The sequence below is a fragment of the Littorina saxatilis genome, linkage group LG4 (assembly GCF_037325665.1).
Source record: "Littorina saxatilis isolate snail1 linkage group LG4, US_GU_Lsax_2.0, whole genome shotgun sequence".
Taxonomy (NCBI): domain Eukaryota; kingdom Metazoa; phylum Mollusca; class Gastropoda; order Littorinimorpha; family Littorinidae; genus Littorina; species Littorina saxatilis.
Window position 1 is genome coordinate 38,035,589 of NC_090248.1, and position 24,623 is coordinate 38,060,211.

Consider the following 24,623-nt stretch of genomic DNA (forward strand, 5'->3'; position numbering starts at 1 on the left):
GTGTGGGATGTCAAGGGGAATAACGCTGATTTACAGAGGAAAATAAACATGGCGGAGGATCTACTGCCACTGCTTGGCCATAACGTCGGACCTGCCGGAGACAACAATGATTCAGACTCAGAAAACACTTCTTGTGTGTGGCTTTTCCGTTTCAGAATAACCAGTTCTTTCGATTTCATCAGTTGCAGCATATAGAAGCAATATTTTTGAAAGTAACAAGTTAAAACGCAGTTATGCACTGATTCTCCTTGCTGAAGCTTGCCTGTGTGACTTGCTTACTGTTTTTGCGATGGGTTCCATTGTGCGAAAAGGTTAATGCATTAAGAATAAATTATAATTCTTCTTTTGTCAAGCTTCTAGGGGGGGCTCCTGGAACGCACTCTGGACCTTCCCTCAGACCCATGCGCAGCCCTGCACTCGATCCTGTCCTGATGCTTATACTGGGGAAGAAACAGTTAAATCATCAAATCAATCAACATTCCCAAACCCAAGTGAACATTGATAACGTTCCATGCATACTAAAATACTGTCTACGCACAATTAAGTCATTTGGTTTACACTACACAAAGAAAACTGTTAGACGATTCCTGAGCTGGAGGAGTTTATGCATTAATTGAATCGGTTGATATTTCACTGTTATTGTTAAAGTGTTATATAATATATATATACTATAGTGGTAACTTTGAAACAAAGTGCAGGGAACTATAGTTTTACTGTTACTCGTTTCTTTCATGCAAGAATGGCATGCGGCTATAACCTCTTGTTAAGCAAGGCAGCGAGAGTGAACATGAAACTGTTTGATGGCAAGCTTAACGCAAGAATTAACCACCATTGGTTGATTCCGAAAAGTTTCTCTGCACTGGTCGGTAAAACAGCCATGAACAGCCAATAGGATTGGCAGCAGTGCGGCAGCTATTTTTCTGGTGTAGCGAGCAGGCATCCCCAAGGCATGCTCATCTAAAAAAAAGTAATAGTACTACATGTATCTCCAAATCCTAGCATTCCTCGCAGCGAGAACCGCCAAAGAAATGATACTTCCTCGCTGGTACCAGTCAGAATTATCCATTCACTGCAAGTGTCTTTTCATGACAGCTACTATTTGATTAAATTAATAGACCTTTCCAAAAGAAGAGGTGTCTTGGCTTGTAGTCATAGCAAAAGCCTCATTGTTTAGGTTCTGCTGACAGTATTACTAGATCGCCCTTGTCTTTTCTCAAACGTGTGGTTCCATCTTTATTAGGATCTAGCTGTTTGAGGGGAAAGAATCATATGCAGTTTTGTTCCCAGACTCGGGGGACAATATGTCAGTGGGTCAAGGATTGAAAATATGTATTAGGTCCAAAGGTCCTGGCTAAGACCTTCTGCATGTCCTAGCTGTCAGACGTTTATACTTTAACCAACCAGGGGTTATATGTTAGAACAATGTGCCAAAAGGTACAGCGTATGATATATCGAGGTATGCAGCAATATATACTGTCCCTCACTAAATCGCAGATCTAAACAGATCTACTTTGAGTATGTAGATTGGCTTGGTTATAAAAATGAAATCAATTTGCTGAATGAAACATTAAACTTGCAGCAACGGGAAGCAGTGTTGACCCTGAAGACGAGGGCCTGATTGAAGATGAAGGGGATGGTGAAGAGGGACAGAGGAACAGGAGGAAAGGGAGAGTGAACGATGGAGGCGACAGAACAAGAACACGAAACCACAACTTTGACACAACCCTACCAGGAACGCACTCTGTAAGTGAACACTTTGCATAGATCTAGTCATTTTGCAGCTTAGAACACTGACAATGATTATTGCAAGAACAAAGCTTTTATTTCCGTCATCGTCAATGTTTTCAGCAGTGCCATGCCTTTTCATTGGAGGTTTTTTTTTTTTAGCAAAACCACTGCGTACATTTTGTCTTATATTTTTCATCACACTGATTTGAACATGGTCCCAATTGAAAAAAAAAAGTGTTCTGCCCCCCTGTTCATGTTTTCTAAAAAGACTATAGATCTCTGCATTTCTGTCAAAAACTTGCACTTGATAATGTGTTGGTCCATGCTTACACCTCCTAGCTATCACTCATTTTGTCCACATTTCTGTCTGACCAACCAGTACCTTGGAGATGACCTTGAAGAAGTTCGTGGTCGAACTGTTCACGAGGACAACACAGTGGTCACGATTCCGTTGCTGCCGTTGCCTGGTGTGGTGCTGGTGCCAGGGGAGGTCATCCCCCTTCACTTGTTCCAGCAACAACTCATTGCTGCCATACGACGTCTGGCTGACACCGACAAGACATTTGGTGTTGTTACTTATAGGTATGTGAGTTAATACATGTAATAGTTGGTCTGATTTAGAAATATTCAAATTTGATAATGTTAGCGACAGGCCCAGAAGTCTTGTGGTTAAGATGTCGAAGTTCACTGGGTTTGAATCTCGGCTACGTCTGGTTGGGAGATTTTTTTCAACTCCCAGGTCAACTTCTGTGCAGACCTGCTAGTTCCTTATCCCGTTTAGTACCTACACGCAAGCACAACAAGAAGCATGCATGGAAAAGATAATATGTATGATCCATGTCAGGGGTGGGTAGGTTGTAGAAATACAGGAATATCCAGCATGCATCTTCGGAAAAAATGGAGTACGGCAGCCTAAATGGAAAATGGTCATACAATTAAAATCATACTCGACAAAGAAGAAGTAGAAGGAGGCTGTGTGAGTCTTTTCTCGTTTCTGTCCTAGCTGAAGATGTTTGGGAAAAATGGGGGATGATGTGCTAAGCAATGTGGAACAGACCTGTTTACCCATGGATACGATTTCGCCGTATTTTGTACGCAAAGTTGCCAAGGATACGACCAATACGTTTGGAGAGAAAAAAATATGATGATCGTAAAAATAATCAAGTTTGATCTTGATCACTAAATGGAAGAAGAAACAAGTCGCGTAAGGCGAAATTACTACATTTAGTCAAGCTGTGGAACTCACAGAATGAAACTGAACGTAGTCTGCCGCTAGTGCAAAAGGCAGTGAAAGTGACGAGCCTGTTTGGCGCGGTAGCGGTTGCGCTGTGCTTCATAGCACGCTTTACTGTACCTTTCTTCGTTTTAACTTTCTGAGCGTGTTTTTAATCCAAACATATCATATCTATATGTTTTTGGAATCAGGAACCGACAAGGAATAAGATAAAAGTGTTTTTAAATTGATTTCGAAAATGTAATTTTGATCATAATTTTTATATTTTTAATTTTCAGAGCTTGTTTTTAATCCAAATATAACATATTTATATGTTTTTGGAATCAGGAAATGATGAAGAATAAGATGAACGTAAATTTGGATCGTTTTATAAAAAAAATATTTTTTTTACAATTTTCAGATTTTTAATGACCAAAGTCATCAATTGCCACCAAGCTGAAATGCAATACCGAAGTCCGGCCTTCTTAGAAGATTGCTTGGCCAAAATTTCAATCAATTTGATTGAAAAATGAGGGTGTGACAGTGCCGCCTCAACTTTTACAAAAAGCCGGATATGACGTCATCAAAGACATTTATCGAAAAAAAGAAAAAAACGTCCGGGGATATCATTCCCAGGAACTCTCATGTAAAATTTCATAAAGATCGGTCCAGTAGTTTAGTCTGAATCGCTCTACACACACACACACGCACAGACAGACAGACACACACACACATACACCACGACCCTCGTCTCGATTCCCCCTCTATGTTAAAACATTTAGTCAAAACTTGACTAAATGTAAAAATCGAAAGTAGGTTGCCAAACCTGTTCTTGCGATAGTTCAGTGGATAAAATCCAGCTTTGACGATTGACAAGATTTAAATTATCTGCCGCCATTGTTGTCGTCTGTTTTTGGAGACCTAGCTGTGGCATATGTGGACACGTTCAGTCGGTTAACATGTTAACCAGGTAAGGAATACTATTTTGCACTGTAACATACACCTCGGAAATGAAAATGTTATTACTGCCCTTGAAGCAATAGCTCATGAATGTTTCTTGTGAGTTGCAAAATACGCTCAATATTTTGGAAATACACTGAATCTCGGTGAAAAGTACACCAAAGTCAAAGTGTGGGTAAACAGGTCTGTTGGAAATACTGCAGGAGCCTTTTCTTGGTTGTAATTTTGAGACTGATTTTATTTTGCAGCATGGAGCCAGACCACAGCCCAGGGTTTTCAGAAATCGGCTGCACGGCAGAGCTGTACTCCATGAAAAATGAGGTAGACGATCAGGCTGGCCTATCAGTCCTTCGAGCTCTGGCTCGTGGCAGACAACGCTTCAAGGTCATGGGCATGCATAGGGATGTTGTAGGGTAAGTACACTGACAGACTCATAAAATGTAATGAATTAGTTAAGTATGTTCAGAAAGGTGACTGATGGGTTAAGTGGATCTTATTCTGCATGAAGAGCAAGAGTTTGTGTATTTGAATTACTAACCTTTTGTATTCTTGAGTTTGTATTTTTGGTTAGTTTTTCTCATCTGTGCCGATTTTTATATATTTGGAAAGCATTTTTTTTCTCAGTTATCTCCCTTGGACCATGCCCCCAACAGCTTCAAAACATTGTCATGAAGAATCCAGATTTGCAAAATGTGCAATCTGTAAAAGATTTTTGATTGAGTTTTGAGTCTCACAAGTTAACTCCATTAAATTGTTCTGAACAGTGATTCAATATTTATGCTATATAATATCCACATGGCCAAAGCAGGCATCTACCAAGAGATCTTTGCCATTTTGATTTTTTTTTGTTTTTGTTTTGATTTTGGCATTCTGATTCTTTATTCCAGTCACCTGCCTTTGATATGTGCCAACGGCTTGTGTAATTTTGATTGCACAGAATCCTGATGGCCAAAGTGCGCATCCTGCCAGAGATTAATGTTCCGCGGTGCCTGAGTGGTGCTAGACCTGCCACACAAAACAAATTCTGCTGTAGCCCAACAGAGCAAGACGACGTCGTCAAGACAGCAGTGGATCGTCAGGGAAACGTCATCAAGTCTATAAATTTGGTGGTGAACAAACAGGTGAGTTTTCACTTTTATGTTCACAATGTTTTACTGTTTTACCAAATTGTTCAGACATGCACAATTGGTCTTTAAAAGATGATGAAAAATTAGAGTGGTTAGATTGCCGCTACCCCACGCGGGTTAGGGGGAGTCCCATATTGGTTGGGACGAGAAAGAATTTACCCGATGCTCCCCAGCATGTCGTAAGAGGCGACTAACGGATTCTGTTTCTCCTTTTACCCTTGTTAAGTGTTTCTTGTATAGAATATAGTCAATTTTTGTAAAGATTTTAGTCTTCTTCTTCTTCTTCTTCTTGGCGTTCGCAGGTTACACGATCAGTCCAGCACTGGTGATAAATGTTGTTGTTTTCTCCAACTCCTGTCGAATGCCGTATAGTTTGGTCTGCAAGGGAGTTGGTGACGGCCACACTTCTTTTCGTTCCTCATTGCGTTCCAGTGCATGACCTGAAAAGTCGCTGCTGACTGGGTTTCTTCCTGGTTGTGGTGGTGCCAGTCACTCTCCTCCCGCGTCCCCTGGCGTGACAAGACGGACGGGAGGGACCTCCAGTAGTTGGGGCTGGGTCCTTTTGAGGCATGGGACCCGACGCTGCTCCACCCTGGGGGGTCCTCAATGGGCGAGCGCCATTTCCATCTGTGCTGGTTGATTGTGTCATCATTTGCGTAAGCGCGTGTACCCATGGTTTGTTAGAATGCGCCGTGCGGCCCGGGTCCTACGTCTTCAGCATTCGGGGTTTTCTGTCGGGGTTACCTCACCCTTAGCTCATGGCCCGTACGTCCTACCCTGAGAGCACAGGGGGGAGGATTTGCCGGGATCCCACCCGGAGCTAGGGTTTTAATGCGCCATTAATCGCATTAGATGAGTCCCGTCAATGGACGATGGAGCATTTCAAAGGGGGTAGCAGTGCCGCCTGCTACCCCACTCCGCCCTGGTAGGAAACACTGCCAGTTTGGTCCGCGGCCGCAAGCGGCTGATCTCCATATCTGAAGACCGTTCCCCTATCCGCCACCCGGGGACGCGCTGGGTTGGGGGTGGTCGCCCCACTGAAAATCCCTCACTGGGTCAAGAAAGATCAGCCTGTCCCAGAAAGATTTTAGTCAAGCAGTATGTAAGAAATGTTAAGTCCTTTGTACTGGAAACTTGCATTCTCCCAGTAAGGTAATACATTGTACTACGTTGCAAGCCCCTGGAGCAAATTTTTGATTAGTGCTTTTGTGAACAAGAAACAAGTGACAAGTGGCTCTATCCCATCTCCCCTCTTCCCCCGTCGCGATATAACCTTCGTGGTTGAAAACGACGTAAAACACCAAATAAACAAAGAAAGAAAGATTGCCACTGTTCTTTCATTGTGTTACTGTTAGAACAAGACGATTTTTGACTTCCCTGTTAGCCTTCGTGAGCGAGGCTGGTACTACATATTGTTCATACGAAATGACAAACACAGGTTACAAGCGATAACGCGCAAAAGTACTGGTTTATTATTTTACATCTGACACTAGGGATCAGTAATGTATATATATCGTTACAGTACCACGTATTGCGATACTACGTATTGCGATACTACTTATTGCGGTAAAAAACTTATGGACAGAAAGAAAAAGAGAAAAGAAAACAAATTATTAGACATGGCAAAAGGTATTAAAATGCATTAACAAGACACGAGAAGTAAATACAAGAAAAATAAACAATCACAAGACAGGCGAAGACAAACAGACACGAAAGTTACAATTACCAAACACTCGTTGGTTAGTCCTTCAACAACAATAAAGAGTTACGTTCTGTACGTTCAACAACAATAAAGAATTACGTTCCGTACGTTCAACAATACCATAAGCACTAAGAATACTCAAGAAACTTAGCATACATACGTTTAAAACCAAAATGGCTACTTTCAGAAAAATACAAAACGTTGACTCATCAGGCCAGGAATACAAAGCAAACTGTCAGTGTCATACCAAAAAGTCTCCTAACGACAATGTTCCTGCGTTAATCAAAGTCACAAACAAGATATTTACTCATCCACTTTCCCTCAATAACGTTACAAGAAATAAGCCCGTTTACAAACGATCACCACAGACCGCAAGCTTCTTTTACCTAAATTCTTTTAACGTAAGGCTGAAAAAGTCGGAGAAAACGTTTCACTTCGAACTTCGTTAACCACAGAAAACACAAGTTATCATTATAAACATTAGCGACTTTCTAGCGTCTACAAAACATTGCTGTACGTTCACAACACTAGAACAGTTGAACACACAATAAAGAAACACTACAACAAGTCAGACTTTCAACTCACGTTATACATAAACAACTCACAAAGTCATTACAAAATGGCGACCAAAACACAACACAAACAAGTAACAACAAAATTACCTTATGCGCTGTGTGGGTTGACCAGCAGTACCAAAAACGTGTTGCCTCACAAACGAAGGGCACAAAACGATTCACACTTGAGAAACAACTGTCTCCAAGAACATTACGTTGACGTTAAAACATAAGAAACACTCCGTTGGTTCACTTGATAACCTTCATACGTTTACATCAAAACCAAACGCTTCCTAAAACCCTCAGATCGACTGACGAGACAGGAGTCAAGCAGCGGTATTTATGGAAACAAAAACCTAACATGGAATAGTTATTCAAAAGTCAAAGGTCACCGGATTGACCAACCAACAACATTCCTAAGACAGAATCGGGTGAAACTACTATTTTACAACCAATCAGTAACCGATCACGCACTCCGTGCATGCCCAAAACTTAAAACGGTATATTTAACAGAAAGAACATCAAGGAACTAGCTGACATCACAAAGCTAAAAACACGTGAGTCACACGTATTCTAAAACTTGCAACGCAGATTCGCAGGGCTCACCTCAAAATCAAAACACGGAAAATAGCACGTGAATCTCACGGTGTTCTAAGACTAAACAACGCAGTTTGTGACGCTCCGACCAAAACCAGGTCACAACAACTGAACAAGGAGCACGTGAATCTCACGTAAAAATATTAACGCTCCACAAAACGGGTCACAACAAGGTGCCACAATAAAAACACGGTTTACTTCTTTTTACATCGTGCAATGGCTTGAGCAAACGTAATTACAACAAAAGTAGGTGACTGCATGCCACATCGGCATGCACACTCCCACCGGAAATTATATTAATATAATTTACTTCAAAAAACCTTTGTACAAACATAATCCTTATATCAAAAGAAGAATAACGCAGATTTAGACATTTCAAATTTACAACTCAAAATCATTGTGTTGCAAAACATTTACACAGCAATATTACGGTTCAATCATTTTCAGTGTTTCAACACATCTCGTTTCAACTAAATGCCACTGGTCATTTACTCGACGGCATAAAGAAAACGCACCACTTAAAACATAAATGTCCGTTACATCATCTGGTATAAAAACAAACCGCAACAATCTACAACTGTCAAATTGGAAAAACACTCCAACGTTCAATGTTCTTTCAGTTCGCCTACACAGCTTTGTCTTCGTGATTTTCACGATCAACTAACACAGTCATTTTGTGAATAGGTCGCTCTAATATGCGACTATCACCAGTGGGACGGCCGTGATTGTCTAGAGCCTTTGTTCCAACATGCACTTTCACTCGTCTGACCAGTCCATCAGATCCAGGCATCACCTCGATTACACGAGCCATGCACCACTCTGATCTGCACAAGTTCTGGTCATGCAAGACAACAACATCTCCCACCTGTACGTTTGCCTGGGGACGTTGCCAGACACGACGTTTCTGCAAAAGTGAAAGGTACTGGCTCTTCCATAGCAGCCAGAATTCGTCTGCCATCCGCTGGACACAGCGCCAACGTTTCCTGGCGTACAGGTCTGGATCTTCAAACACACCAGGGGGCGGAAGGATGGCACCTGACTTCATGGTGAGGACGTGGTTGGGGGTCAAAGGGCGTGGTCCATCTGCCGATTCCAGTGACTCGACAGACAGTGGTCGACTGTTCACGATGGCCATCACCTCGTATAGGAACGTACGAAGTGATGAAGTAGTGAGACGCTGGCCTGATCTTCTGAGAAGACCATTCAGGATGCTGCGTATCGTTCGGATCTGACGCTCCCAAACGCCACCCATGTGACTAGCTGCAGGGGGGTTGAACTTGAACTCACATTTGCTTTCCAGCATCTTTGATGTCAGTCGTTCAGAGTCCATCTCCTTCCATGCCAGTTTGAACTCATTGCATGCTCCTACAAAGTTCGTTCCTTTGTCACACCAAATGCGTGATATGTTTCCTCGCATGGAGACAACAATGCGTAGGGCGTTGATGAAGGAATCACTTGACATGTCATCCAGGGTTTCAATGTGGATTGCCCTAGAGGCAAAACACGTCACGATCAGTCCGTACCAGATTAATGTCATGACCTTGATGCAGTCATCACGGTACCCTCGTTTTTTCTGGCGTTTCAGGCCCTTCAGATGCTTGACTGCGGCACTTCTGTTGTCGGGGAGGGACGGTTTCTCTGGTCGAAATGGTAAGAGCATCTCGAAGTGACCAGCTTCGTTGACCTTCACGATCTTCTTGAACTTTACATCGTCCTGGGACATGGATCCTGAGTCACTTGCAAAGTCTCTTTCCATAACATGTAATGGGTCAGTACACGAGACTTCGTCCACCTGTACCTTGTAGACGTGAGCTACACGTTCTTCTTCCCTCGATCCTGGCTTGACGATGACGCGCATGGACGAGGCTATGCCATCAAAGGCGACGGAATGCGGTGCCTTGCCGACGATGCTCCAACCTAACTTAGTCTCTACTGCGAATGGCAGTCCTTGGACAACGTTTAGGGGCATGAGGGCTTCAGCGCAGTCGTAGCCAATGAGGAGGCCTGCTTCACAGTCAGGGTACAAGGGGGGCATTTTAGGAGACAGGTGTTGGAGATGTGGGTAAACTTTGACAGTCTCTGAGGTGGGGATATGAGTGGGGTCAACGGTCAGATAAGGTCGTGAGATGGCAGAAGGGAGCCTGACAAACTCACTGGAGGTAGGAGAGCGGACACGCAATCCAGAGTACTTCCTGCCGGAGACCACAGCATTGTCCTCAGTCAGTGTGGAGACCCTGAGTGTAGTCGGCTGCGATTTGGCTTTAACTTCTTCAGCCACTGACTGCACTACGAAAGTGGCGTTGGACATAGTGTCCAGTAGTGCGTACGTCAGCACTTCTACGTTGGGGTTAGAGTCACTGGAAACGAGAACGGGAACGATCATAGACGTGAAACCGATGCTGTTTTCCTCGCTGGCCTTAAGAGCAGACACCGTAGGGGTCGACGATGACAGTGGCTCTTGAACGTCAGCAGCAGAGGTACGGTAATTGTTCTTGTGTTCACTCGCCCCTTTGTTTTCACTCATACTGTTCTGATACTTGAAATTGTCATCATGAAGACAAGTGGGATGAGCCTTCTTGCACTTCTTGCACGTCTGTTTCTGCATACATTGACGGCTCTGGTGATCCTTACTTCTGAGACATCCGTAGCAGATACGGTTCTTGAACAGAAAATCTCGTATCTCTTCCAGAGGCTTCTCTATGAGTTCCTTACATGTCCCAGCGTCATGGTCCGGAAGTTGACAGTGCAGACATGCGGTGACATCCTCTGTCAGGGTTGACAGGTTCGTTGTGAACTTTCTTGGTGTCCCCGATGCACTTGTCAAGCCGAAAACAGGGTCGTTAGAAATGTCTGCTTCGAGGGTAACGAACGACACGAGTTCATTGAACAGAGGATACCTCTTCTTTTCAACCTTGGTTCGAGCAACTGTTCTAGACCATCTGTGACTCATCCAGTCTGGGAGCTTTCCGACGATCTTCCGTAAGTATTGGGCATCATCCAGGATGCTCAGTCCACCAACTTCCTGGGCAGCAACGGAACATTGCTGCAAGAAATCGGCCAGACTTCTGAGTCCCTTGGGATCCTTGCTTTTGACTGGGGTCCATTCGTCCAGCTTGGTCCGGAAAGCTTGCGAAACGACGTATGAGTTGCCGAACCGATTTTCCAGCACTTCCATGGCTCTCTCGTAGGCATCACCTTCTCTCAGCAGAAAGAAGCCGGTCACGGCCTCCTTTGCTTGACCTCCGATGTACCGTTGCAGATACAATAACTTCTCACTGCTGGTTATGTTCTGTCTCTCAATGAGAAACGCAAACGACGATCTCCAAATTGGATATTGGAGAGGGTCACCAACAAAAATGCACGGCTCCTGCATCGGCAAACGGTTGATCATCAGAGCGTCTGATAGGGTTTTGGCAAGAGAGTCCATAGGAGTGTCCTGCTTGGCAGGAGTAGCAAGTGGACGTTGGTAGTACGCAGACGGGGGGTAGGAGGCAAATGGACGATCTGCATGACATTCCTTGTCAAAGTTCATGTACGCAGGGGGCCTTGCGTTTTCGTTTCCCCAGATAACTTTGGGGGTGGTCTGATGTGGGTCCAGGAATGTGGGCACGAAAGGCTCTGGTTTGGGATGTAGGTGGGTATCATAGGGGAAACAGGGTGGGGTAACTTGAAAACGTCTGTGGTCCATGCGTTGGTGACGTTCTTCTGGGAAGTAGGTGTGTCGTTCTTGCGTCTCATCACCTTCCCTTGTCTCTGGTAGGTGATAGGACCAACCTGTGTGGTCGAGATCAGGCGGGCGAGAGCCTGTGACGCTTGTCGTTGAGTGTCCAACGTTGTGCAGAGGCGGCTGACCAGCGTACGCACCGAAAGGGTGCTGCAGTGTGGTCAGCAGCGCTGTAGGCCGCATGGAGGATGTAGTTGCAGCCGTCGTGTAGTTGGGTGTGAAGGGCTCCTGACGGACGAAAGGAGCGCTCGTTCCGGCGTGATGGGGGGCGTTGACATCCTCTCTACGTTGAGGTCCGTACGCCTCATAGGTGGCGTTGTTGGTAGTAGCGGCGCTTGTAGAGGCGCTGACTCCAACGACGAGGTCCACGACAGGTAACGCGTGCTGTCGTGGCTCAGTCGTTGTGGTTCCTGCGACGAAGTTGGTGACAGCAGCGTTGACAGTAGAGATGTCACGGGTGCTGGCGGCGTTGCAGACAGGAACAGACGTGACGTCCAAGGCTGGCTGGTGTGTCCCTTGATCAGCAATGAAGGCAGCTTGGCAGACAGGAACAGACGCGGCGTCCAAGGCTGGCTGGTGTGTCCCTTGGTCAGCAATGACGGCAGCACCTGTCCCTATTCCTATCGCTGTTTGTTCATTGTTTAGAGGAGGGGCTACAAGACTATACAAGGGAACGAAAGGACGAGGGTGGAACCTAGTGTTCAACAAATCAACTGACGGTAGATCAGGGAGATCCTGCTGAACGGATTCACCTTGTTCCAATACTTGTAACATAGCTTGTTGTTCTCTTAAGCTAATTTTCAATTCGGTGGACTGAATTTGTCTCAAAGCCTTTTTCTGTTTAATATCTTCAAGAGCTGCTTCAGCTGCGTCTTCGGCCTGTCTAGCTGCTGTTCTCTCAGCTTCCTTAGCCTGCCTAGCTGCTTCTTCGGCCTGCCTAGCTGCGTCCTCAGTCTGCCTAGCTGCTGTTCTCTCAGCATATTGTTGTTGTAAGAGATCCAGTTCACTAAACTGAGCTTCCTTTATTGCGTCACCTTCCACTTTTATGGCCAGGGATGCAGCCTCTAGTTTAAGAGCCAATTTAGTGTCTTCAGAGCTAACACTTTTAGAGCGGAGAGACTCGGCGCGAGAAGCTACTTGGCTACCTGATCTCCTGATACCTGACTTGTGGCTAGCTGACTTGTGGATGGCTGACGTAATGCTAGCTGCTTTATGGCTGGCAGTCTTAACACTGGCTGACTTGTGGGTGGATGACCCAACGCTAGGTGTAACACTGCTATGCCTGGAAGTAGGCTTCTTAGTCACCTGCACGCTAGTCGATTGTCTGTCAAGAGCTCGATCAATGTCAAACATAATGTTCTGAACTGTTCTCTGAACATCATCCCAACTTTCCTGAATGGTTTCACCGCTACCAATACTACGAAGACCTTTCTCTATGTCACCAAGATCCTTGTACATGCTCAAAACAATTTGTTTCTGACTGGTTAACGACTCTTGATTAGGAGTTTCTTGGTTAAGCTCTGTTACTACCTCACCGATTGCTCGTTCCAAGAGTGTTCGTTGTCTTGCAAAGTTTCTAGTTTTGATCTCAATCTGGTAATCTCTACCTTTTTCAGTAGGCTTAATGTCACGCCTAGGCCTTTGAGAATGTTCATCTTCATCGCCGTTAATGTCATAACCTGAAGCTTCCAATGGTTTATCTGCTGGAATCTCCTCCATTACAATGTTCGCTTATTCAAAAGCACTAAAAACCTACATAAGGTTTATCTGTTTAAAAAGTAAAATGAATCGATCTGAGGGTCGTTTGGGATAATACACAAAAGTCACAAAAAATGCGCCGGATACGGAGTAGGAAGATCTCTAACCGACAAGTTGATCTATGTCGAACTATGGTTCACTAACACAGTGACAGGTAACAATAAAGTCTTTTGCTGGTTATCAACAGCTACGTTTACGTTCATTGAGCATCAATAACAACAGTTCTTTACATTCACTTGGCTGGACTTCAGCTAAGTTTGTTTACTTTAGCTAAAGTTCTTTCACTGGGCGTCAGCAGCTAAGTTTTTTACTTTAGCTAACGTTCTTTCACTGGGCGTCAGCAGCTAAGTTTTTTACTGGGCGACAGCAACTAAAGTTTTTTACTGTGCGCGCCTTCGTGAGCGAGGCTGGTACTACATATTGTTCATACGAAATGACAAACACAGGTTACAAGCGATAACGCGCAAAAGTACTGGTTTATTATTTTACATCTGACACTAGGGATCAGTAATGTATATATATCGTTACAGTACCACGTATTGCGATACTACGTATTGCGATACTACTTATTGCGGTAAAAAACTTATGGACAGAAAGAAAAAGAGAAAAGAAAACAAATTATTAGACATGGCAAAAGGTATTAAAATGCATTAACAAGACACGAGAAGTAAATACAAGAAAAATAAACAATCACAAGACAGGCGAAGACAAACAGACACGAAAGTTACAATTACCAAACACTCGTTGGTTAGTCCTTCAACAACAATAAAGAGTTACGTTCTGTACGTTCAACAACAATAAAGAATTACGTTCCGTACGTTCAACAATACCATAAGCACTAAGAATACTCAAGAAACTTAGCATACATACGTTTAAAACCAAAATGGCTACTTTCAGAAAAATACAAAACGTTGACTCATCAGGCCAGGAATACAAAGCAAACTGTCAGTGTCATACCAAAAAGTCTCCTAACGACAATGTTCCTGCGTTAATCAAAGTCACAAACAAGATATTTACTCATCCACTTTCCCTCAATAACGTTACAAGAAATAAGCCCGTTTACAAACGATCACCACAGACCGCAAGCTTCTTTTACCTAAATTCTTTTAACGTAAGGCTGAAAAAGTCGGAGAAAACGTTTCACTTCGAACTTCGTTAACCACAGAAAACACAAGTTATCATTATAAACATTAGCGACTTTCTAGCGTCTACAAAACATTGCTGTACGTTCACAACACTAGAACAGTTGAACACACAATAAAGAAACACTACAACAAGTCAGACTTTCAACTCACGTTATACATAAACAACTCACAAAGTCATTACAAAATGGCGACCAAAACACAACACAAACAAGTAACAACAAAATTACCTTATGCGCTGTGTGGGTTGACCAGCAGTACCAAAAACGTGTTGCCTCACAAACGAAGGGCACAAAACGATTCACACTTGAGAAACAACTGTCTCCAAGAACATTACGTTGACGTTAAAACATAAGAAACACTCCGTTGGTTCACTTGATAACCTTCATACGTTTACATCAAAACCAAACGCTTCCTAAAACCCTCAGATCGACTGACGAGACAGGAGTCAAGCAGCGGTATTTATGGAAACAAAAACCTAACATGGAATAGTTATTCAAAAGTCAAAGGTCACCGGATTGACCAACCAACAACATTCCTAAGACAGAATCGGGTGAAACTACTATTTTACAACCAATCAGTAACCGATCACGCACTCCGTGCATGCCCAAAACTTAAAACGGTATATTTAACAGAAAGAACATCAAGGAACTAGCTGACATCACAAAGCTAAAAACACGTGAGTCACACGTATTCTAAAACTTGCAACGCAGATTCGCAGGGCTCACCTCAAAATCAAAACACGGAAAATAGCACGTGAATCTCACGGTGTTCTAAGACTAAACAACGCAGTTTGTGACGCTCCGACCAAAACCAGGTCACAACAACTGAACAAGGAGCACGTGAATCTCACGTAAAAATATTAACGCTCCACAAAACGGGTCACAACAAGGTGCCACAATAAAAACACGGTTTACTTCTTTTTACATCATGCAATGGCTTGAGCAAACGTAATTACAACAAAAGTAGGTGACTGCATGCCACATCGGCATGCACAAGCATCGTGAATTCTCTTTGACAGACCAGGATTATAAAACAGCACATTTTGATGTCTTTTTCTTTTGCTTCGGGTTGACCTTTTCTTTCACTTTGTATGAAAAATTAAGAGTTGATTTCCTATTTTTTTTCTTTAGTCATATACACATTACGTAAAGTATTCCTGTCCCTTTAACTTGGTGTGAGAAAATTAAATTCCTATTATATTTTCTTTATGATCTGAGAAACAGGGGCAAGTAAGCGTTCTAAATGCATACGACATGTGTACATGTAATAGAGTAAGTGAGAGTTATGCGGAAACAATCTCCTGGCACCTGAGAGAATAACAAGCATTGAAATGAACAAGCAACTTTCATCCTCCAAAGAATGATGATCACCGCAAGCTCATATGTTCCTCATTCTCCAAGGCACTCTAACTAACACTTATGTACAAAGTCATACAAAAGAACCAGCTTTTATTCCTGACGGGAAATAGTGCTTTGATCAAGACTGTGGGTTTTTTTTACGCACAAACATACAAACACAAACATTGTTACAGTGGAATCCCCTCTTAAGACCTCCACAAATCAGAGAAAACCAGGTCTTACAAAGGAGGTGGTCTTACTCTTTAACTCATTGTCTCTCAGGTACGGATATATCCGTACCCACTCATATGCCTCTATCTGACCAGGTACAGATACAGTGGTACCTCTCTATAACGACTTTAAAAATGTAACCGAAATTCGGTGGTATTATGGAGGGGTCGTATTATGGAGGATGGTTTTGTTATGTCCGGGTCCGTCAATGATCCGGAATGACATTGGCGTTTTGATTGATTCCGCCCACAAAGTAATGTTATTCTTTCCTTAAAAGATTATGGTAACCTGTTAATTACCCACACAGTTTTCTTGCTTGTTTAATCAAGCCCCGTAACTACTCGTGGGTTAAGGTTTGAAATAAACAAACTGAGGTCGAACGAAAGCATGGGGTCCCAAAACATGCACATCGATGTCAATACCAGCTACTAATCATAGTCATACGATACCCAGCAACGATTTGGTTGAAAATAAAGAAAAGTGTCCCAAACACAAGGAACAAAACGAATAAGAACCGCGGCAGTGTGTTGAAACTGACGTAAAATTGTAGCCAAAAGCATCAGTTTTCACGATGAAACTTGACTCACTCATTCAACTTGGGGACAACTGCACTACGGCCTCAGTGTCCACAGAGTTGAGTAATTTAGGACACGTACTCCACGACTCACCTTCAAAATTCACTGACAGGATTCTGAGAAGAATTTATTGATTCAAACGAACGCGTGGTTGTATATCGCGTCATTCGGTCATGGATAGGGGAAAACCAAGAACAGTTCCAGATTTCAAAACCCATGTTCGTCGGCCGCCATTGTTAGCTAGACCGAAAATGTTACACACGCTTTGCATATATGTACATCGCAAAATGACATGACGTTACCACAACTTTCGGTTTTGGTTCGATGATCGGATTGCTTTCATAACGTTTCTGTAACTTTGCGTGTTTAAAAGGTATGAGTTCCTGCACAGTTCTTTGCAAAATGAAGCAGACATCTGGCGAATGACCTTTATCTATTAAAAATAAAGTAATAACCTGAAATAGAAACGAAAAACCATGGCTTCAGCCGTTAGCGTGCCGAAGTGATGTACACGCACGGGATTTCAGCACGTGTTTGTGTCCGTATCGCTTACTCACTCGACTGGAGATATAAGTCAGAGTAAACCAACCCCGTGATAATTTTGGGAAAAGTCGTTATAAGTCCACGTATGGACGGTCGTATGTCGTATTAGAGAGGGGGACGTAATATGGAGGTGACAAATACTAAGACAAGGAAGGAGAAAAAATCCGTCAGAGAAAAGTCGGTCGTATTATTGAGGGACCCGTAAAAGAGAGGGGTGGTATAGGGAGGTACCACTGTATATCCGCTCAGACTGTTAGCTTCAGTCGCTTCCTGTAACGTCCACCCAACGCCTGCATTCCAGCGTGTTGATACACAGTTACCGCACAGTTACTACAATTCTGATTGACCTGCTTCAGCACAACTGGTCTCGGCTAAAAAAAAAACTTTGGTCAACATAGGTGGGGTAGAAAGTGTGAAATGGGGGTTAATTTACAGAAGTTTTGAACAGCAAGTCTGGGAAAACAAGGTCTTAAAAGGGAGGGGGTCTTAAGAGGGGGGTTCTACTGTACAAGGTGGTCTCAAAAGTTTATACTGTATGTGAGAATCTGAAACAAATGAGGCATAGCGCTGTTTATATTTTCTTTAGTTATTCACATTACAAACAGTATTCCTGTGCCTTGCAGGTGGACAGATTTACAGCAGCCCACCTGACTCAATGGCCGCCATGGGTCTACAAACTTTATGACGCTGTGAGTTGATCTCTCAGGCTTCTATGTGTTGTACTGGTATGCCTTGAAAGAGTCACTGCAATTTTCTAGTATTTTTAGAGAATGTTAATTCCACGAGAAGGTCTTACCAGTTTTGCAGGGAGCAGAAGAAAGAGGGAATCTAAAAACGTCAACAAACATTAATTCTCAAGATAGTCACGTTTCTCAGATTAGTAAAACACAGTTTTGAAAATTTTTGTGTATGTTCACTTGTATTCTGAGAATCTGGGAGTGACCATGGTGGTAAGATTGCTTACACTGGAAAAACCAAGGCTTGTAGGTGTAAGTGAAATTCTCAAGAAATGAGTTAATGTTATCCCTAGACATATTCTTTCAGTTTGCGTTAGACTTTCACTCTTTTAGCCGGCGGATGGTTGAACACTGATTATCTGGTGGTTTGGGCCAGGTAGCTAGCTCAGTTGGTAGAGCACTGGACTTGTGATCCTAAGGCCATAGGTTGGAATCATGGCCGGGACGGACACAGGTCAACTTAATGTGCAGACTCAGAGACGCTATTGGGATAATGAAGTAGATAAAATTAATAAATAAGTAAAAAAGAAATCTGTTTGCGCAGGAGCTGTTGAAAGAGCAGGTGATCAAAGAGCTACACAGCTGGAATGACACGCTACAAGCCGCCTCTTTGCCGACGGACGCCACAGAGCTGTCGTACTGGGTGGCACAGAACCTGCCGCTTGACAACACCATGCGCATGCACCTGCTGGGCGTCACCTGCCCTATTCACAGGCTGCGCTCTGAGCTGGCCATCATGAAAAAGGTGATTGGGATATTTGTACAGTCAAACCCTCCTTTTGAGACACCCCCAATGTGAGACTCCTGTTTTAGACCCTGTTTTCTTATATTTTTGGTTCATAGTAAATTTCTGTAAATTTACCCCCATTTTAAGACTCCATCCATTTCAAGACCCTGTTTTCTCAGATTTTCTGTTTAAAGCCTCTGTAAGTTTACCCCCATTTTGAAGACTCCCTCTGATGTTCTCAGTGTCTGTGTGTTAATTGATAAAAATGTGAGTAGTAATACTAAAAGATGAAATGTCATAGCTGTTTTTACTCCCATCATTTGTACAGATGTCTGAGACTAAACTGAGTTGGTCCTTATCGTGGGATAATAATTCTAATGGTATTTATATGGCGCCAATCCTACCATTGTTCTAAGGGCTTTACAAATATTCAACGAATCAGTAAGCAAATACAAAGTCATGTACATGATGAACACTTGAAAAAAACAATCAATTACTCTCGCAACTTCCAGTAAAACGTCCTGCTAACAGTTTCTCTTTGTCTCTTTCCATGGGCAGTGTGCGATACTGTGCTGCAAGAACTGCATGAAGCAGATAGCGCGCAAGGAGGAAGTGTTCAGTATGTCCTCAGAGGGACCCCTGGGAGCTTACGTTAACCCTGGGGGTCACGTTCACGAAACGCTCACGCTTTACAAAGCCAACAACCTTCGTCTCGTCGGTTACTCCTCCACAGAACACAGCTGGTTCCCTGGGTAAGTCGTGTGATTGGAGTTTCTGTTGTGCAGGGCCATGCATTCACGAACATGTTTTGGGTTTTTGTGGTGGTCCTAGTCATTTTTCATGGTAAGAAATGATGCCAGATATGATAACTGCTTAACAGGAAAATAATTCAAACTTTTGAGCAGGAAAAGTGGTCTACGGATTGTATCATTCAAGCTATGCTTCTTCTTCATCTTGTTCGTACATGGGCTGAAACTCCTAGGTTCACTCATTTTTTTGCAAGTGTGGGTTTTTACGTTTATGTGTATGACCGTTTTTACACCGCCATACGCCGCTTTTGGGGGATTTAGCTATGCTTCTGACTGGAGTTACAGATTCAGGAAAATTAATGATCAGCGTATTCCCTTCTTTGCCATTCACTCAGGTACGCCTGGACAATCGCACAGTGCCATGGGTGTGCAAGCCACATGGGCTGGAAGTTCACAGCCGCTAAGAAGAAGCTGACGCCACAGAAATTCTGGGGGCTCTGTCGATCCTCCCTCATTCCCAGCTTCAGCAAAACCACCGACAAGGCCAACGTCGACACAGCAAGTATCGCAGGGGACGAGCAGGAAGAGGAGGAGCTGATCCTGGAAGGGTGGTGATTCTGTGATAATGTGACGTCTGCGATGGGTTCTGGAAAACTTGTGCATTTTCGTCTTATGTTTGCTGTGGCTGTCTGCAAGGATTTGTGCTGGTGAAAAGAATTCCCGAGTGAGGAAGAATGCAATGGGATTTTGTGCTACTCAAGAAAGTTGACAGACAAGCGAGGACTGACTGAGTGTCAAAATGTATGCTTTGTGTTTGTTGTTCTACTTTGGTTTTTGTCTCTCTGGTTTGATAGCAACGTCTGTGATACGTGAAAAGGTTGGTGAGGGATTGCATTACTTCTTCAATGCATTTGGCTGAACTGTCAATGAGGGAGGTAACTCGTACACTGCATGACCACGAACATTAAGATAGTGGTTGTCTTCCTTGAGGGTCGTCACTGCGGATCAGCCAAGCACGAGATTTTGAAATGAAAAGTGTGAGTTTAAAAGTTTGAATCTTCTCTGAGTGTGTGCATGTGGCTATAATGCTTGATGCTGGAATTCAAACAATTATACAAGCATATTTGCAGCTAGCGTATTGAAAGAAATAAAGGTGTTAACTGAGAAAGTGGGAGTTGAATTACATGTATCTGATGAAAAAAAATTGTGGCACTGAATGAGATTGCTGATGATATTTTCGTACATCCTGTGCACCCATGTAAATTGTTGACTAATTATAGGTATACTGAATTTGTAGAATGGCCTACCATCAGGACTTTTCTATTCGTTTTTGTTATGGTAAATGCTTTTAAATTTTAATTGTGCCGTTTAAGCAATACATGTTTCTTGCAAGATAATAATAAAGATAAAACAGTATCATTGCTGCAGTTATTTGTGACTTTTGACACTGCTACCTAACAGACAATGTTTGAAAATAACGCTGTCAGATTTCCAAGCTTTGTGGAAGAATTGTGCCCACTTTAGGGTGACAAACAATAACATCTGGTTGACCAGTATAATTTGACATGGTTGTTCCATACTGTCATCATAATTTATTCTGCCATGATACCTTTGAGGATTTTCACACTCTTTTCACTCTTCTGTGCATGTTCACTGCAAGTAATAGTGTCACCAGATTGATATTCAGAATCAGGTAAAATCAAATTGATCAGCTTAATTAACCCTTATCGCTCTTTACTCCTGTGCTTTGAGGAAAAGTGTTAATAACAGTCAATAAGACAAGCAGAGGTTTTCTATAGACATGTTTATTTTGATGAGTTTTTTTCTCTGATGAATTTTTGCCAGCCTTTCCATCTGAATTCCTTAGGCCCCAACTCAGAGGTTCTCTTCCCAAAAAAATGCACATTTAAAAAAAAAAAGAAGAAGATATATCCCCTCCCACCACCCCCCACCCCCCCCCCCCCTCCCCTCCCCCTTTGCATAATGTGCCATCTTAAATTATGTTGAATGTAGATGGCAAGCAAAGACAACATGTTTTAAGGTTTGCCCTCATAATGTCATTATCTGAGGGAAATGAGAATCACTTAACGATATTTTGTCTACAAATACCACTTCAGATTACCAAAAGAGAGTATAGTCAGTTTATAGAGCAATTTATTTTGTTGCTCTTTAGTAACTGAAGATGGTAAATAAAATTACTTTCAAAATAATACAAGTTATGAAGAAAAACATGCAGACAATGCAACTTTCTTTTTGATCCGAAAATGAGTGAAGGAACGCAAAAACTCGTGCTATTTTTATTTTATTTTTTTCCCCAACTGAAAATGGATTCCTGCATAGCGCTACAAGTAACCATGTTGAACATTGGTACTATTTGTTGGCGTGAGATTAGAATTTTGGGAAAGTGTGGCCCACATGTATATTTTGTAAATGTAACAGTTTATTACATTCATTTCATACAGATAATTTTCAAACAACACAAGGCTGTCTATTTGTTAAGATCAGACGGGCGAAGTGGCTTAGTGGTAAGACGTCGGCCTCCTAATCGGAAGGTCATGAGTTCGAATCCCGGCTGCGGCTGCCTAGTGGGTTAAGAGTGGACATTTTTTCGATCTCCCAGGTCAACTTATGTGCAGACCTGCTAGTGCCTTATCCCCCAATGTGTGTACACGCAAGCACAAGACCAAGTGCGCACGGAAAAGATCCTGTAATATGTCAGAGTTCAGTGGGTTATAGAAACACGGAAATATCAAGCATGCATCCTCCGAAAGCGGCGTATGGCTGCCTAAATGGCAGGGTAAAAACGGTCATACACGTATAAACCCACTCGTGCAAAAAACATGAGTGTACGTGGGAGTTTCAGCCCATGAACGCAGAAGAAGAAGAAGTTAAGATCGATTTAAGTGCTGTGACCCAGTGTTATTTTCAGTAAAGCTCTTTCTCTGTGTTTGTTAAGCTATTCTGGAACTTTTTATCTCTCAGATATTGGTAATAAAAAGCCTTGCTTGCTCCCAATGCAGAACATATTGAATTGTAGGCAAGTGTCTGTGTGTGTCTTCATGCATGTGTGGAGCTCTTTGTGTGAATCTCACTCTGTGCATGCTTGTGTGTGAACACTGACCTTGCAAAGACCCTTTACCCTCTTCTATCCAAGTTAGTCCCCCAACCCATAGACCAACCTGACCCTCGATTTTGTTGTGTGTGTGTGTGCATGCGTGTGTGTGTGTGCATGTGTGTGTGTGTGTGTGTGTGTGTGTATGTGCATGTGTGTGTGTATGTGTGTGCATGCGTGTGTGTGTGAACACTGACCTTGCAAAGACTCAAATTCTTCACACCCTTTACCCTCTTCTATCCAAGTTAGTCTCCCAACCTGACCCTCGATTTTGTTGTGTGTGTGTGTGCGTGCATGTGTGTGTGTATGTGTGTGCAAGCGTGTGTGTGTGTGTGTGTGTGAACACTGACCTTGCAAAGACTCAAATTCTTCACACCCTTGACCCTCTTCTATCCAAGTTAGTCCCCCAACCTGACCCTCGATTTTGTTGTGTGCATGTGTGCATGCGTGTGTGTATTTGTGTGTGTGAGTGTGTGTAGCAGGGAGGTAAGAAGGTAGATTAAGAATAGGAGAGGTCTTTGTAACTTCTTTTCTAGAACACTGAGGGCATGGTGAGGTCTTGGCGACACAAAATACAAAAGGTCTCTCAGTGTTTATTTTATTGAAGAGGTCAAGAAGCCAACTTGACCATAAACGGACATGACTGCAGAATCGCCATTGGTATCATAGGTGACTACTAAGGCTGTGGGTAGAAGAATGTAAAATGTTCACTTCTCGGTCTGTTGCAAAACTGCAGTCGGATATGAAAAAAATGATAGAATATAAGAAAACTTCAAACAAATATAACCCCATCAAAGGCAAAATAGCTACATATTTGTTGAAAATAACGTGCACTTACTTTTGTTTCACATAATCTATGAACATACTCAAAGAAATGCATAGATAGAGGGTTAGATATCGGACACGTAGTTTGTTTTAAGTGACTGAGGTTACAAAACCATTGTTGATGATAGACATGAAAAAATAGTTGAGGGAGGGGGGGGATGTTATGACTGCTACCATACCCCATCCTTTTTCCTCAAGCATTGACCTATATTCACATTGGGCCATGACTACTAAATAACAAGTCGCGTAAGGCGAAAATACAATATTTAGTCAAGTAGCTGTCGAACTCACAGAATGAAACTGAACGCAACGCAACGCAGCAAGACCGTATACTCGTAGCATCGTCACTCCACCGCCCGTGGCAAAGGCAGTGCCCGTGGAATTGACAAGAAGAGCGGGATATTCGTTGCGCTGAGAAGGATAGCACGCTTTTCTGTACCTCTCTTCGTTTTAACTTTCTGAGCGTGTTTTTAATCCAAACATATCATATCTATATGTTTTTGGAATCAGGAACCGACAAGGAAGAAGATGAAAGTGTTTTTAAAACGATTTCGAAAAAAAAAATTTGATAATAATTTTTATATATTTAATTTTCAGAGCTTGTTTTTAATCCGAATATAACATATTTATATGTTTTTGGAATCAGCAAATTATGGAGAATAAGATGAACGTAAATTTGGATCGTTTTATAAATTTTTAATTTTTTTTACAATTTTCCGATTTTTAATGACCAAAGTCATTAATTAATTTTTAAGCCACCAAGCTGAAATGCAATACCGAACCCCGGGCTTCGTCGAAGATTACTTGACCAAAATTTCAACCAATTTGGTTGAAAAATGAGGGCGTGACAGTGCCGCCTCAACTTTCACGAAAAGCCGGATATGACGTCATCAAAGACATTTATCAAAAAAATGAAAAAAACCTTCGGGGATTTCATACCCAGGAACTCTCATGTCAAATTTCATAAAGATCAGTCCAGTAGTTTAGTCTGAATCGCTCTACACACACACACACACACACACACGCACACACATACACCATACCCTCGTTTCGATTCCCCCTCGATGTTAAAATATTTAGTCAAAACTTGACTAAATATAAAAACCAGAAATAAGTAGCAAGGGTACCTGGTTGAAAGATGGTGGGGGGGGGGGGGAGTTGGAAATCGTGTTACAGTGGAACCCCCCTTTTAAGACCCTCTAACTTTAAGACCCCCCCCCCCAAAAAAAAACAACAACAAAAAAAAATTGGGGAAAAAAATTTGATTTTTCACATTTTC

At 42.6% G+C, this 24,623-nt stretch overlaps 1 protein-coding gene across 2 annotated transcripts; it reads left to right on the forward strand.

The window, feature by feature from the left end:
• The first annotated feature begins 14 nt into the window (after window positions 1–14).
• On the forward strand, window positions 15–20,826 carry LOC138964669 (protein cereblon-like). 2 transcript variants are annotated; one of them, XM_070336687.1, is made up of 9 exons: window positions 15–133; window positions 1,580–1,743; window positions 2,108–2,310; window positions 4,150–4,314; window positions 4,839–5,022; window positions 17,818–17,883; window positions 18,476–18,676; window positions 19,217–19,410; window positions 19,803–20,826. In XM_070336687.1, exons 1-9 carry the CDS (start codon window positions 49–51, stop codon window positions 20,020–20,022), a joined length of 1,482 nt encoding a protein of 493 aa, XP_070192788.1. In that variant the 5' UTR covers window positions 15–48; the 3' UTR covers window positions 20,023–20,826. The 2 variants fall into 2 exon arrangements, with proteins under 2 accessions (XP_070192788.1, XP_070192789.1); XM_070336688.1 differs by lacking the exon at window positions 15–133 and adding an exon at window positions 150–311.
• The last annotated feature ends 3,797 nt before the right edge of the window (window positions 20,827–24,623 follow it).